This window comes from Ips typographus, linkage group LG5, assembly GCF_016097725.1.
Source record: "Ips typographus isolate SLU linkage group LG5, UJ_Ityp_2.0, whole genome shotgun sequence".
Taxonomy (NCBI): Eukaryota; Metazoa; Arthropoda; class Insecta; order Coleoptera; family Curculionidae; genus Ips; species Ips typographus.
This window is the reverse complement of record NC_138426.1, coordinates 11,275,898-11,290,476: the sequence shown is the minus strand read 5'-3', so window position 1 is coordinate 11,290,476 and position 14,579 is coordinate 11,275,898. Positions and strand designations below refer to the sequence as shown.

The window sequence follows — 14,579 nt, the reverse complement described above, 5'->3', positions numbered from 1 at the left end:
ATTTATTAAAGTAATCACGTGATGCTAGTTTAAAATAATTTTGATTATTTCAATTCAACAGCCGTCAAAAATTATGTCATCATGGGATTTAAGTGAGGTTAGAGGCAACCATTTTTTTTACTAGAGCAAAATTTTGTACTATGAGGATTGAATAAGGACTAATATTTAATTACTACTCTAAAATTTAAGTGGCAACTAACTTCCTCTATAAATATGGTAATAGGAGCCTTTCCCGCAGCAAAACTAGGTGCCCTTTTAATAAAACAAATTAGTAAACCTATAGCCAGTGTTGTGAAAAACCAGGCCAAGTCTTCCCCAATTTTTCGCAAATATGTTTGTATGCCTCCAGCCCAGTGTAAGTAGTACTCGGTCTAGACGCGAAGTCACCTTAAAATCGTCACCAATATTGTAGTTTATAACTGGTGCGAAATAAAATCTAAAATGTGGATCTTAAATTTGGGTAAGCCAGTTAATATCCCTGTATTAAATGAAGCACAAGCCATAGAATTGGGAGCCAACCTGTTAGGTGAAGCCATTATATTCGTTATAGCCGCTGCGATATTGATAAGTGAATATGCTAGGTTTATTGATTTTAATGTTTTCTTGTGTACATCATTTAAAATCAGAATTCCAGGTCTTCAGCAAAGGATGCAGCAAAAGAGGCTGCTAGAAGACAAGAACTTGATGATTTACGAAATGACATAAGGGAGTTGTACATACAGGCTGAAGAAGAAAGGGCACAGATTAGGGAACTGTTGAGAAAAGTGGGTGATCACCATTCGAAATTAGAACACTTAGGTGAGTGGTTTTAGTGGTTGAATTCACACTAAAATTCAATCACTGCAGCTTCAAAGTTGGGTGTAAAATCAAAGAAACCTCAGGTGGAGGAACCCAGTGAAGGTATTGTTGTACCTCCATATTCTCCAGTAAATGATGATCCAAATCTGAGTAAAATGTGCCCAGCACCACAACAAAATTATCATCTTACAAGTAGCCCACAAAGGGATTCACCAGTTTTGCTGTTAAGGTCTGTAGATGAGATTACTCAGGAATTCTGGAGTTTCTCATCAAAACCTAGAGAAGATAGTTATGTACTACAGGCTTTGTACTATTTAAGTTTAATATTTAGGTTTCGGACATAATTTGTTGTTGTTCTAGTCTGAATTATATGCAATTGTAATTTTTCTTGTATATAACTTTAGTAATTAACTAGGAAAATGTTTATTGGTTGAGAATGTTGTAATTTATTTCAGTAGCTATATGAGGACCTAACATTTTGGTATTATATATATCCTTTTATTTAATAATTGGACTTTATTTCATTTTTAAATCCTGGTTTTCTAGTCAAATCAAAACAGTCAAGTGTGGCGCGTAAACAAGAGTGTTCTAGGCCGATTTACTCAGTTATTAGGGTTTTTTTTCGTAAAAACTTTATTTTTAGAAAAAAGTAGAAGTTTTGAGGTAGATTTTAACCTGGGAACAAATTTCCTAACTGTCACAGGAACCAAGTTAGGAGCTACCTAACTGTGACATCTTTAAAAGTCTTGTTCACTTGCACTGCTTGCAAAATGGTATAGTACATATTATAATGACTGTAGTTGTGTTCACTATGTATTAACATTTATTTAAAAAATCGGATATTGTTGCAAAAGTAATTTTTTCAATTTTTAAATAGGGACTATATCAAAGTAGATATCAAATGAAAAAAATGAGGTGTCAGCAGAAATTTTGAACCTAAAAACATATAAAATACCTCTAAAACCCCTTGAAATTTTTAGACACTGAATTAAAGGTATACTTTAATAATAACTTTCAAAATACAACTACTTCTGCCGAAATGAAAAATAAAAAACGGACATACATAAAAAATAGCTTTTTCGGATTTTTCTCTTCTAAGTTATGTATATGAAAGTTGTACATTTTTTCAATATCTATAACTTTTCACTGAAAATTGTAATAATACGATTTTATCACCTCCTATCCTGTTTACAATTTTCTTATTTTTTTGCTTAAAAATATTATGTTAATTTGCCTGGACTATTACCCTTATGAAAAATCACTAATCACACTTTAAGAGCAAAGGAAATAAGGACGGAAAATTAGTGGAAAATGTGACTTTTTACTCCAAAACTGGCAGTACATAAAAAACTTCTTTTTTTTATTGCCTTTCAATAAATATCAAACAATTTTTTTCACTTACGTTAGCCAGGTCATCTTTAGTAACTTCGTCCAAATAACGTATAGTACTTCGGTTTGTTCGCACAAGCAGGATGAATGCACTTATCCTCCGGCTTGATGGGCGCAGGCTGTTCCAAAGGTATGCACAACGATTTGGCCCCCATAGATGGGGCTCCGGGTTCGGCGTCTTCATCCCTGGTGCTCTCGGCCTTAATGCGATCCTCGCAGTCGCTTTCGCCGCAAAACGGGGCCAGGATTATGTTTTTCTGGTCTAAACTGTTTGAGAACTTGGACCAGTCGGTCAGTAGCACTTTGTGCGAGTTCAAGTCTTCTTGAGCTTTTTTGTACAAGCTGGACTGGATTTGCTCAAGTAAATTGGTGATTTGTTCGTTTGCCGTTTTTCTAGGAAACGTCAGTTTTTCACCGGTGTCCCTTCTTACCGCCACTACTTGGTCTTTTTCGATGTCTTTAGGTCCGAGTTCGATTCTGATTGGTACACCCTGAGAAAAAAGTGTTCTTGTTACTGTACCAGTTTTCCTAGTTGTATCAAAACAGTGCTAACCTAGACTTTGTACGTCTTAAGAATAGATTAACTTTATTCTAAGGAAACCGTGAAATCAGATGCTGCTATTCGTCAATTCCGTCATTTCTATAGAAATTATCCTAAGAATAAATTTATTCGGAGGTGAAAGTACCGGCCCTTAATAAGACGACAAAAATCCTGGACTTTTTTTTTTTGGTGAGAAGAAATTATACAGAAGAAGGTTTACAATACCAATTTTCGCCCTTCAATAGTTTTATATATTTTGTATGTGGGCGATTTAAGACATCTTGAAAGTTGAATTACTAACGCATGTAGATAAATGAAAACATAGATTGGATTTGATTTATTTACAATATTTACATAGTATTGTATTTCGTGGTGCTTTTCCAGGAAATTTTGTATTTCTTTCTTTTTATGTTACGCTCAGTAGCAAAACTTCATGCAAAAATCATTGTAGAAACAAGTTTTGTATTCTAAAACCAGGTTTCCCCAAAAGTTGTAATAGTTTAAAATAAGCAAATTTGTCCTATAACGGGGAGAACCAGCATTGTAAAATGATTGAATTTTTCAAGTCAAATTCAGCAATACACACAATCTAACCTAATACAGTCAAAGTTGAATTAAATGAAAGTAACATACCTTTAACTCCCAATGGTTAAACTTCCATCCAGGCGAATAATTCTGCCGGTAATCTCCTTTTACTCGAACCAAAGACTTAAGCTCAGCTTCAAGGCTATCGCAGGCCTCCTGCAGCTTTTTCTTCCCTTCCTCCGACAAACTGGCGGTAATACCGCACGGGACAATCACCACCTGAATACTGGCAACTTTGGGAGGCAAAACCAACCCTTGATTGTCCGCGTGCACCATAATCAACACGCCAATAGTTCGGGTGGTGATTCCCCAAGAGTTTTGGTAAACATATTTTTTCTCTTGAGTGTCAGGGTCTTCGTATACAATTTCGAACATTTTGGAAAAGTTCTGACCCAGATGGTGGGAAGTGGCGCCTTGAATTCCACGGCCGCTGGCTGAAATAAACGCTTCCACTGTCAAAGTGTAGTCGCCGCCCGCGAATTTTTCTTTTTCAGTTTTCCTGCCTTTGATCACCGGGATTGCGAGCAGGTCTTCGTATATTTGAGCGTAAAGATCTACAAAGTCATTTGTAAGTTCTAGTTCTAGTTTAGATTGTAGTAAATGCACCTAAAATCGTTTTGACCTCGACGTCTGCGTCTTCTTTTAGGGCGTAAGCCGAATGTCCTTCTTGCCAGAGAAACTCTCTAGTACGTAGAAAAGGTTGGGGGTGTTTGAATTCCCACCTCTGAAAAACGTGATTAAAGTTAAGCAACCGTTTTAATTTTAAAAAAAGCTTGGAAAATAGGACACTTTTACTTACAACAACATTATTCCATTGATTTAATTTGATTGGTAAATCTCTGTATGATTGAATCCACTTGGCGTAGGCTGGATACATTACGGTTTCAGAAGTAGGACGTACTGCAATCGGTTCTGCTAAGTCTGAATCGCCAGATTTGGTCACCCAGGCAACCTAGAACAGTGTTGCCAAGTGAAATTTTAATTTTAGTTTATAAAATTTGACTTAGAAGCTTTGATTGTAATAATTGTTTTAAACTGAAAAATTGGTTTTAGAATTTACTGGTCAAGTCATTCTTCACATTTCTAAAGTGTCAGGGCTTAAAATTTGTTTTTGAAGTCAAATTTTATTTTCAAATTTACTTTGGAATGTTTTCAGTACCATTAAAGACCTCTAGCATTTCCAAAATGACTATAGAGGACTCTTAGGACTAAAAAAGGTTTCACACAAAAGGAGAAGCGTCTAACAACTCTTGAGAGGGTTTTAGGAGACATTTGAGAGTTCTGAAATTACCTTAGAAACCTATGAAAATTTTGAAAAATGTTTTGGACACTTGTATCAATTTCTGGGAATTTTTGGAAAGTTTTTCATGGCGTTTAGGATTTCCGAAATAACTGAAAAATGATTAGCAAAATCTTGGAAGGTTTAAGACATGTCTCTGGATATTTTTAGAAGGTTTTCGGTAGCATTTAGAAGCTTCTGACATTTTCAAAATGACTCTAGAGGCCTCTGACAAATTTGAAAAGCTCCTGGAAGGTTTAGGACATTTTAGAGGCTTTTGGCATGTTAAAGAACAATCTTGGAAAGTTCTAGATACTTGTAAAAGCCTCTAACAACTTTTGAGATGTTTTCAGTACTAATTACAGTTTTCTGATAATTAAAAAAAAAGGACACAAGGTTTTTAGTAGTATGTTGAGGCCTCTAGCATTTCCATAATGATTCTAGAGATATTTGTCAATTTAAAAACCATTATTGAAGTGTTAAGAACACTTTCAACCTGACAAACAACCAAATTACAATTAAAAAACACTTACCTCAGGTGCAAAGTCGGCAATATGAGTCTTTTCTTTTTCGAGCACACTTTTGGAGACAAAAATCGGGAAATAACAATTCTGCACGCCCAATTTTTTAATTTCCGCATCGAACCAATCCTTGATCGCCTCCCATATGGCGTAGGACCAAGGTCTGAAGATGTAACACCCCGAAACGTCGTAATACTCGATCATCTCCCCCTTTGTAATGACTTGAGAATACCACTCAGATAACGCTTCTTCCTTTTTAGCTTCCAGGCCGAGTCGCGTTTGTTTTTTCGGTCCGCCGTCTTCTCCCCCCTCTACAGGAGATTTTTCCTTCTGAGCGGGTTTTTGTTTGGCGGCTTTCTGAGGCTTCGGTTGTCCCGAAGACTGCCTACCGGGAGTGGGAAAGTCTTCTCCGGTTAACTGTTTATATGCTGCTTTTAGGTCTAATAAGACCTTGACAGCTGAGTCAATTTGTTCTTTTGGGGCTTTCTTGTTTTTCAAATCGCGCACTTGGTTGCCCTGTTCAGTGATTTTAGTGGTGAGAGTTTCCTTGCTGTCTCCAGCAGGAGCTATAGTTTCGGGTTTCATGCCTGGCTTCCAATCTTGTCCCGTTAAATTTTTGTAGTCAGATTTTAATGCTAGTAACACTTTGACTTCTTTATCGATTGTAGATTTGTCGGCTTTTTGTGTTTTTAGGTCGCGAACTTTAGCGCCTTGTTCGGCTATTTTGGTGAGAAGTGAGTTGGCGTCACCTGCAGGAGGTGTTGGTTCTGTCTGAGTAGGGGTGGGGGGTGCAGCTGCACCAGGTTTCCAGTCCTGACCTGTGAGCGCCTTGTAGTCGGATTTAAGAGCCAGCAACACCTGAAATACTCGTACAATTGAAGACGTAAATAGATGCAAGTTTAGGTAGGAAAAGTATACACTTTAATCAACTAACATCTTCAAAAAGTGACTTACTTTCACTTGAGTGTCAATTGTAGCCTTATCTGCTTTCTTTGACTTTAAGTCTCGGACCTTGTCACCTTGCTGATTAATCTGATCTGAAATTAAAGTTGCATCACCTGCAGGTGCAGTCACTGAAGTTTGAATAGGTGGAACAGCACCAGGCTTCCAGTCTTGACCAGTCAATGACTTGTAATTCCCTTTCAGAGCCAGCAAAACCTGCAATTAACCACCATAAAATCGGCAAACAAAATGTAAACAGAGCAACAAACTTTAACTTCAGCGTCTAGAGTGGCTTTGTCGGCTTTCTTCGCTTTTAAGTCACGAACTTTGTCGCCTTGCGCAGCAATTTTTTGCAAAACAGTGCTGACGTCACCAGCACCAGATTCTTGAGGTTTGGCAACAGGGGCAGCGCCAGCCACCCAGTCTTTCCCGGTAGCCTGTTTGAATTCCGCTTTTAGTGCAAGTAGTGTTTTTACTTCGGCATCAATGACGGTTTTGTCCGCTTTTTCGCTTTTCACTTTTCGCACTTTATCAGCTTGAGCTTGAACTTTTGTGTTCAGTCCCTCACTTGATATTTGAGGCATTGGAGTGGATGATGTGGTGGTAGTAGTGACAGGTTTCCACTCTTGCCCAGTTGCCTGTATGTTGTTAGATTATTTAATAGTGCGTAATTGAAAACTGTACATCATGTTACTGTACAAAATGTTATCATAAAGAAACAAATTATCAGAAATTTGTTTTGTTTAAAAATTCCAAGAGAATTTATGAAATTTTAGGAGAATTTACGACAATGGCGAAGAAAATACTAATAAATGCCCATCAAATGCAAAAAATCAATGTAAGCAAATTATAAAATGCTAACTAACATTCCAAACAGAGAACAAAAAAACAAAATGTTGCATATTTATTATTTTGTAAAAGAAAATCCTCGATAATTTGCCGTCTTCCGTAAACTCTTCGTGAAGTAAATTACCTAATCATAGATAAAACCAAGTAAGAATTTAGGAATAACCCAACACCGAATACAAATTAAACATGAAAACTTACTTTTTTAAATTCTTGTTTAAGGGCAACAAGTACTTTAACAGCTTCGTCAACTTCACCCTTTGGTGCTTTCTGAGCTTTTAAGCCCCGAACCAAGTCGCCTTGTTTAGTTATCTGTTCGTTTAGATCTCCAGAACCACCGACAACTGCAGCTTGCGCAGGTTTACTCGAAGGTTTACCAGCAGTTTTCTGTTTACAAAAATTGTTTATGTTTAAATTTTAGATCAAAAACAAACTCAAGTTAATTGATACAATGATTTAAACGAATTGCTGCGATCAGCTAATAAAAAAATTAAAGGTTAGTACAGCTTGCATATGTTACCGAAATTTCTCACGTGATGCTTTGAACTACTTTCACCAAAACTGGTTCGAAACGATCAACGAGGAGTCTTTGCAGTTGATGGTCGTGTTATTCTTAAATAAGTATATTGTTCCAAAATTGTTTCAACCTAATTTGTAGTGAGTACTGTTAAAACCAATTTGTATGAGATATTGAAATGACTTAAATATATATTTAGACAAAAAATCTCTTGCTAAATTATGTCTAAGTGTTGAAAAAGAAACTATTTTGTATTCAACTGTAATTCAGAAACGAAAAACACACAAATATGTAAAACATTAACCAGTCAAATAAAAAAACAGCACAATAAAATGTAAGGTATTAACAAAACATCAACTACAATTAGTATTCTTATAATTTACAGCTTTTGATCTTGCCTTTTTAACTAATCTGGCATTTTGTTACAACTGACAAAGCCACTAAACTTGACAGAACCATAGACTAGTTTTTTTAGAAAAGTGAGAGTGTAAAAGGGCAAACATAGTCCAGGGTAATAGAAAAGAAACCACCAGGAACATAATGGAAGGAACGTGAGAAGCAAATGGGTGGGATAGTGCGGTGAATGGGAAAAAATAGAACTGACAGCTTTTTATAGGTTTAGTTTAGTTTAGTTTAGTATGCTTTATTTCATAATTAAGATGTATAAAACAAAAATAAAATGAAATGACGTCACAAAAACATTACCCACACAAAAAAGACCTACCCCAATCTTATGTGCCTAACTAAAATAATCCTGAAGACTATATGGTTCGAGATCTATAAGAAACGTTTTTAATTTTCTTTTAAAAATTTTTTCTACAGTAATCTTCTTAATATCAACATTTAATTTATTATAACATTTGATGCCCATATAATATACACCTTTTTCAAACAATGCTAGCCTATGTTTCGGATAAGGAATGTCACTTGTGCGAGTAGGATAATTGTGATTGACATTTGATACAAATTCAGCTTGGTTTTTAAAAACGAACATAACTATTTCATATATGTATAAAGCGTAAACAGTAACCAGTCTTTTAGACTTAAATACTCCTCGGCAAGATTGTAATGGTGACATTTTATAAATTATTCTTAATATTCGCTTTTGAGTAACGAAAATGTTTTGAGCTTTAAAGTTTATTCCCCAAAAAATAATACCATATTTCATTGCTCCTTCGAAATTCGCAAAGTAGAGTGTTCTCTTGGCTGCGTCATCCAGATATTTAGAGACTACACGAATACAGTAGCAAACTTTATTAAGTTTATTATTAAGATATTCAATATGATGAGACCAGTCTAAAAATTCATCAATATAAATTCCCAGAAACTTGGTTTTGTCAGATATCTCAAACTGACTGTCACAAACAAGAATAGACTCAGGCTTAGTGATTCTATTTAATTTAGTTCTAAATAGCATACTGCTGGTTTTAGATTTGTTTAAAAGTTATTTATTTATTTCAAACCAAGAACTTGCTAACGAGAATAGCTCATTTGCATTTGCATTCAGTTCACCCATTGGCGGTACACAAAAAGATATTTGCATTGAGAGGGAATCCATTTAACACACTTTTCTAATCCTACTTCTAAAATAGTTGTGGGAAGATACGGTCTAGGCACGAGAAATGAAAGAGGAGAAAGGCTGTTCTGCCAAGAGACAGACATGGCAGTCATGAATACATTTTGCAAACTACATCCCAGAAGGCTTTATACATGGAAAGCTCCCGGAGATACTCCAGAGCGAATTATGAGGAACCAAATTGATCAAAACTCTATCACCTCAGGAAAAAAAAACATATTCAGGCGCAGATTTCTTCTCAGACCACAATTTAGTTCGAATCAAAATAATTCGTAAGAAAATGACTCCCAAAAAGCACATAATGAAAAAACATAACAACCAGGCAAAAAATCAAAGAAGAGCTTAATGAAAACTTTGCCAAAATAGCTAAAAACTACATCAACGACATAAAGGGACAATGGAATGAAATGAAGACATTTATTACCACATTAACATATTAAAATCTAAAATAAAAAAAAAAGAAACAAGAATGGATGACAAATGGATGTTGCAAGAGAATAGTGAGATATTTGAAGGTGATATGGCTACATTAGGTTGAACCCTAAATGCAAACTTACTTTACACATTAACTACATCTATATTCTATGAATCAGTCAGTTTTTGAAATTTGTAGAAATGTTTATTCACTTAACTGCAATTCATTCCAGATAATTGACAAATATCCGGTTCTAATGAGAAAGTGAGTATTGTAAAATAAAAAATCCAAATTCTTACCTCTTTGGACACGTTTACAGCAGATTGACCAGCTCCACTGCCCAAGCGAGCTTCTTTCGAACTCCCATCCGGCACGTAAAACAACACAACAGGCTGCGCCCTCCCTGTAAAAGGACTTGGAGCTTCGTACGCCCTGTCAACCTTAAAGAACCCTTTTCGTTGTATCTGAATAATGTCGCCCTTCTTCAATTTTCGCAGTTCAGGGTCACCCAAAACTTCCACTTCTTGTCTAGTCTGATGCCCCACAAATTTCTTAAAATCTTCGTCTTTCCCCAGCAAAGGTTTGCTGATCAAATGATCAAAGTAAACACAATACGTTGGTGTGAATGGGGCTTTGTCACTGTGAGCCAGCCAGGTGAGTTTCAATGTTTTTTTGTAGTCTTTATTGTCCAAATTTAGGTCGGCTTCCACTGAGGTTATCTTTTCTCCGGTGGCGCGATGAATTTTCTTAATGAGTAAGTTGCCCCAGTTAATAAAAGTGGCATTTTCGCCCTCTTTGAGCGATTCAGCGTCCGCGCGGTCTATTAAAATTTTTGGTCCTGTCCACACTTCTTTACTACCAACGTCAGGATTTTTCGGGTGTAACGGGGCTGTTAATCGTTCTTGTTTAGCATTGTTTACCGTAATTAATACCGGTTCTAAAGCATCCACTGCGGTGTAGCGTGGTGCTATAGGATCGATGATTTTTTTGTTAAAAGCCCAGATTTTATCCCACTCCATAAACACCACCGAACGACTGGATCCTTGTGCTATGATAAACTCTTTAAGTCCTTCCACTGTCATGCCTGACAAAGCCAAAAACATTTAAAATGCTGTCTGTTTTATTTTCAACATTTTAACACTAATTATTATGATGACAGTTTGGTTTTTACCTCGACGTAATACGCCCCGTACTGTAGGCATTCTAGGATCATCCCAACCATCAACCAGCCCTTCTTCCACAAACCAAGTCAGTTTTCGTTTGCTGAGAACTGTATTAGTCATTGACAGTCTGCTGTACTCCCAAATGTACGGCTTCCTCAGTCCTAACGCATCAATAAACCAATAAAACTGAGCATCCCTATCGTGGTATTCCATCGTTCTTAACGTGTGAGTAACTCCCTCAATAGCGTCAACGATAGGACAAGCAAAATCGTAGGTCGGGTACACTCTAAATTACAGCAGGACATGAATTGATGTAAATTGTTACTAATTAAACTTACTTGTATTTATTTCCGGTCCTAGGATGTTCCTCATTTTTGCATCTGTAAATAGTAGGATCCCTCATACAACCATTAACTGACTGCATATCAATTTTAGCTCTAACGCAGTACTTTTGACCGATCTCTGATCCCTTCTGCATTTCTTGCCATATTTTCAAATTGTCTGCAACAGCTAGACAAAAAATAAATCAACAAACGCTTCTTCCTTGATAAGTGTACAGTCTTACAATCATTCCGATGCACAGACTCTACTTTCTGCTCTCTTTGCAACTTCATCAGCTCAGGTTCAGTGTCATCCACGTAAGCTTTCCCTTCTCTAATCATTTTTTCGCAATATTCCAACATCAAATCAAAATACTGCGAAGTGTGAGTAAACATGTCTGGTTTAATTTCAAGCATTTCTACATCTTCAAGAATCACTTTTTCAAAGTGAGGGTTTTCCTTCGCGGGATTCGTATCGTCAAATCTCATTATTAGTTTGCCTTTGAACGCTTCTTGATAGTATTGATTTAGTAAAGCAGCTTTGGCGTGGCCAATATGTAAGTATCTAGAAATATGGTCCAGTTACTCAAGTTTGTGTAATAACAGTATTCTACCAATTAAAAACGCTTTTATAAGGTGTTTTAAGTCAAATAAACTGTTAAATAATAATCGAGATAGCACAGTTTCAGGACATTTTCAAAACTCAGTATATCTGAAATGTCTTAAAGTACGAGTCTACTAGCGTCATGTACAACATTGATGCAATACAAATATACCCAGTGGAATCGTACATTTAGCCGAAATTAATGATACTAGAAGTAATCAAAAGTTAATTGGTTTTAAAATCTAATAATCTCATAAAGTAACAGAGGCTTTACCGATGAGTACTTATTTTTAGACGTTATTCTGTATTACACTGTCATTGGGCTTGATTTACAGGCTTTTTGCTGACCTGAAAAACCTTACAGGGTGATCAGAGACAGTAAGTTCAAATTGTTCTCTCACTGTAACTGTCTCTAGACACCCTGTATGGTTTTAGCTATAACAGGAGTTGACTTAAAATTATGTCACAAATATTATGGGACCTACACCGCTATTAAGCTTGGTTCTTGTAAATGAATATTCGGACGAAAAGTATGAAAATTTGGTAAAAGTGACAGATATCATAAGTCATTCAAATAATCTAGTTCTCATAGCCCACAAATTTTCTAACAATTCTCACCACAAAAAACGATAATTGGCAACATTTGAACGTCTGACTGACTCACTTATATGAGTATTATTGTTCTTTGTTTTAATTTTATTTTATTTTATTTAGACACCTTATGTGCAAGCTACTCTTTCTTCTGCAGATAAGGCATCGCGGTTCTTGCAAAGTTTTGTAATCTAAGGTCCAATTTCTGACAAATAAATTGTTAAACAACTGTTTAGGTAGGTTTAAATAATAATCATTCAAACACATTTCTTGATTAAGCTCCTTATTCTGGTCTAAGTTAAAAAATCTTCCAACAAGAAAGAAAATTATGCTGGTGATCAAAGGAGACTGAGAAGAATTTTTTTTATTTATATCTATCTGTAATATACACAAAATTAAGGTATGTCACACCAAATTTGAAACACCCTGCAAGCAGTTAATTTGCCAGCTCAATTAAAACTGTTAAAAAGAAAAGAAAAAAGAATAAGATTGGTGTGAGCAAATTTGTACTGTTATGATATTTATTGTCTTTTTGCTTGACTATTTTAAATTTAATGTTCTAAAACAAAAGTTACTATTTATGCATGGTAAAATCTATGGAAAAAAATGTATACAAAAAAAGTAAAGTTGTCATCAATTAACAATGTTTTTGTTTGTTTAATTGAAACCATTTTCCAGCTCAATATTACATTCAGTTATGGTTTAATCTGCTATAGGTACTATAATGCCATACATGTTAGTCTAAGCTAAATTTTCCATAATATTTCTTTTTAAATAATTGAGGGGGTTAGAACAAAAGGGGTCTAAACTAAATCAAAGTAACCTTCAGTCTGTTATACCATTTTTTTTTCTTAATCCTTTCAATTTGTGTTATTAGACTAGAGAATCTGTCGTTTAACAAGTGTTGGTTAGTAAACTGTTGAGACATACCCTATTCATTGTAAAGTAGTGCTTAAAATTTAAAAACAATATTTAAAAATTGAGTGTCAGTATACTTTAAACTATAATTAATTTCAACTGATCTTAAATATTGTAGTATATCTTACCCAGATGCTTCTGGAGGAAATCTGACCACAACTTTGCCCATTTCAGCACCAGGTAATTCAACAAACTTTCCTTCCCTAGCCCTTCCTGAAGCTGTAACATTACCATTTTCCTGAGGGGCATTACTGCCCTTATCCTGAGGTATTAAAGCTGCTTTTTGTGCAGGAGTGAGCTGGTTTAAACTATTTTGCACTGCCTGCTGTGCTGATATAAAACTATACCACCTTTGAATGTTAACTGGCACTGCTTTTTTAGATACTAAGTCTTGAAACTGTTTACTTGCTAAAAAATAAAAATCAACTACTTATTAAGGAAAAACCTTTAAAACTCCATTTTTACCATACAAAACTGCAAAAACAATAAAGTCAGCAATGCTCAACTTTTTGTTGGCTAAATAAGTCACAGGTGCTAAAGACCTATCTAAAACTTGAACAGCATTGAAAAAATCAAATTTGGCACTTAAAGGACCTAAAGCAAAGGTAAGCCAGTGATCCACCTCGGTGGTTTCAATGGCGGTAGTCCCATAAAGTTGGGGTAAAGCTATTTTAGCAACAGCTCTAGCAACATCATTACTGGTTCGACATTGAAAATTCTCCACAAATGTCTCTTCACCCCAAGTGACTTCGACTGGTTGTTTGGAGTTGGATTTTACGTAGTTTGCCACAATTAAGCCCCCTACAGAGACCAAATTTTATAAATTCCCAGGTTTGATGTCAAGACAGCTTACCTAGTGGGGGACTGATAGACTTCAAAATCACTTTCATGATGCCCAAAAGGGGTTTTTACCGATTTTTCTATGGAAGGCTTAGTTCCGGGTGTAAAATATGGAAAGAAGTGGTATGCCAGCCTATTTCCAGACACGTTGTCCTAGTTGGAAAACTTTCAATAGTCCTTCAGCATAAAAACCACAATAAACCGAAAGTTAGGTTAGGGCCACTAAGTAAAAATATCCTTCTATTTTTAGAAAAACTAATCTAATAATTAACTGTCATTAACTTATATCTGTTTCACTCTTTTCTACGGACTTAAACAGAGACAAAACATGTATAGTCACTGCTACCATTGCGGCATTTTGAGTCAATTATTCATCTCCTGGACGACAAACAAAAGTTTTTGCTCTAAAAAAGGAAAAAAAAAGAAAATTTTCTGGTGAAATTTTCGGAAATTTTACATCCCTGCTGACAGTCTTGTCAGCAAGTAGTGGTTACTTAAATCAGCAAAGGACAGGTATTGTCAGTAATACTAGTCCTTCTAAACCAGTTTTTGCTGTAAAACGCCAAATGTCACAGGGAAATAGTGAACAAAGAGCCTAATTTAGTATTTATCATAAACTCTTTTGGAAAAGTACGCTTGTACCTCTTTATTTTGAAACTTGTACCATCATAGGCAGGTTTACATTGTAAAAGTAAAAGTGCCTTCCAGTAGCCATTTTGAGTCATTTATTTATC

The 14,579-nt window shown here is 35.6% G+C and overlaps 2 protein-coding genes across 2 annotated transcripts; one reads left to right on the top strand and one right to left on the bottom strand.

Annotated features, from left to right (window-relative positions):
* Positions 1 to 81: 81 nt before the first annotated feature.
* LOC145729758 (optic atrophy 3 protein homolog) lies at positions 82 to 1,307 on the top strand. Its single transcript, XM_081980664.1, has 4 exons — positions 82 to 355; positions 413 to 581; positions 635 to 798; positions 847 to 1,307. The coding sequence occupies exons 1-4, from the start codon at positions 214 to 216 to the stop codon at positions 1,140 to 1,142; spliced, it is 771 nt and encodes a 256-aa protein (XP_081836790.1). The 5' UTR covers positions 82 to 213; the 3' UTR covers positions 1,143 to 1,307.
* An 830-nt stretch (positions 1,308 to 2,137) lies between these two features.
* On the bottom strand, positions 2,138 to 14,069 carry GluProRS (Glutamyl-prolyl-tRNA synthetase). The gene is made up of 15 exons (XM_081980965.1): positions 13,859 to 14,069; positions 13,471 to 13,806; positions 13,134 to 13,413; positions 11,138 to 11,457; positions 10,911 to 11,082; positions 10,581 to 10,858; positions 9,709 to 10,493; positions 7,103 to 7,288; positions 6,325 to 6,693; positions 6,068 to 6,271; positions 5,126 to 5,971; positions 4,113 to 4,265; positions 3,920 to 4,037; positions 3,362 to 3,867; positions 2,138 to 2,678 (listed from the first exon to the last, which is right to left on the bottom strand). The coding sequence occupies exons 1-15, from the start codon at positions 13,893 to 13,895 to the stop codon at positions 2,217 to 2,219; spliced, it is 5,052 nt and encodes a 1,683-aa protein (XP_081837091.1). The 5' UTR covers positions 13,896 to 14,069; the 3' UTR covers positions 2,138 to 2,216.
* Positions 14,070 to 14,579: the final 510 nt, after the last annotated feature.

What these genes read in the sequence shown, in the direction of transcription:
- LOC145729758 (XM_081980664.1), top strand. Translation starts at nt 214, where the DNA reads ATGGTAATAGGAGCCTTTCCCGCAGCAAAACTAGGTGCCCTTTTAATA. An exon ending in TTGATAAGTGAATATGCTAG is followed by an intron (nt 582 to 634) that starts GTTTATTGATTT and finishes TCAGAATTCCAG; the next exon opens with GTCTTCAGCAAAGGATGCAG. An exon ending in TTCGAAATTAGAACACTTAG is followed by an intron (nt 799 to 846) that starts GTGAGTGGTTTT and finishes CAATCACTGCAG; the next exon opens with CTTCAAAGTTGGGTGTAAAA.
- GluProRS (XM_081980965.1), bottom strand. Translation starts at nt 13,895, where the DNA reads ATGAAAGTGATTTTGAAGTCTATCAGTCCCCCACTAG. An exon ending in ACGGGGCGTATTACGTCGAG is followed by an intron (nt 10,494 to 10,580) that starts GTAAAAACCAAA and finishes TGGCTTTGTCAG; the next exon opens with GCATGACAGTGGAAGGACTT. An exon ending in TTAACCATTGGGAGTTAAAG is followed by an intron (nt 2,679 to 3,361) that starts GTATGTTACTTT and finishes CTTTTTTCTCAG; the next exon opens with GGTGTACCAATCAGAATCGA.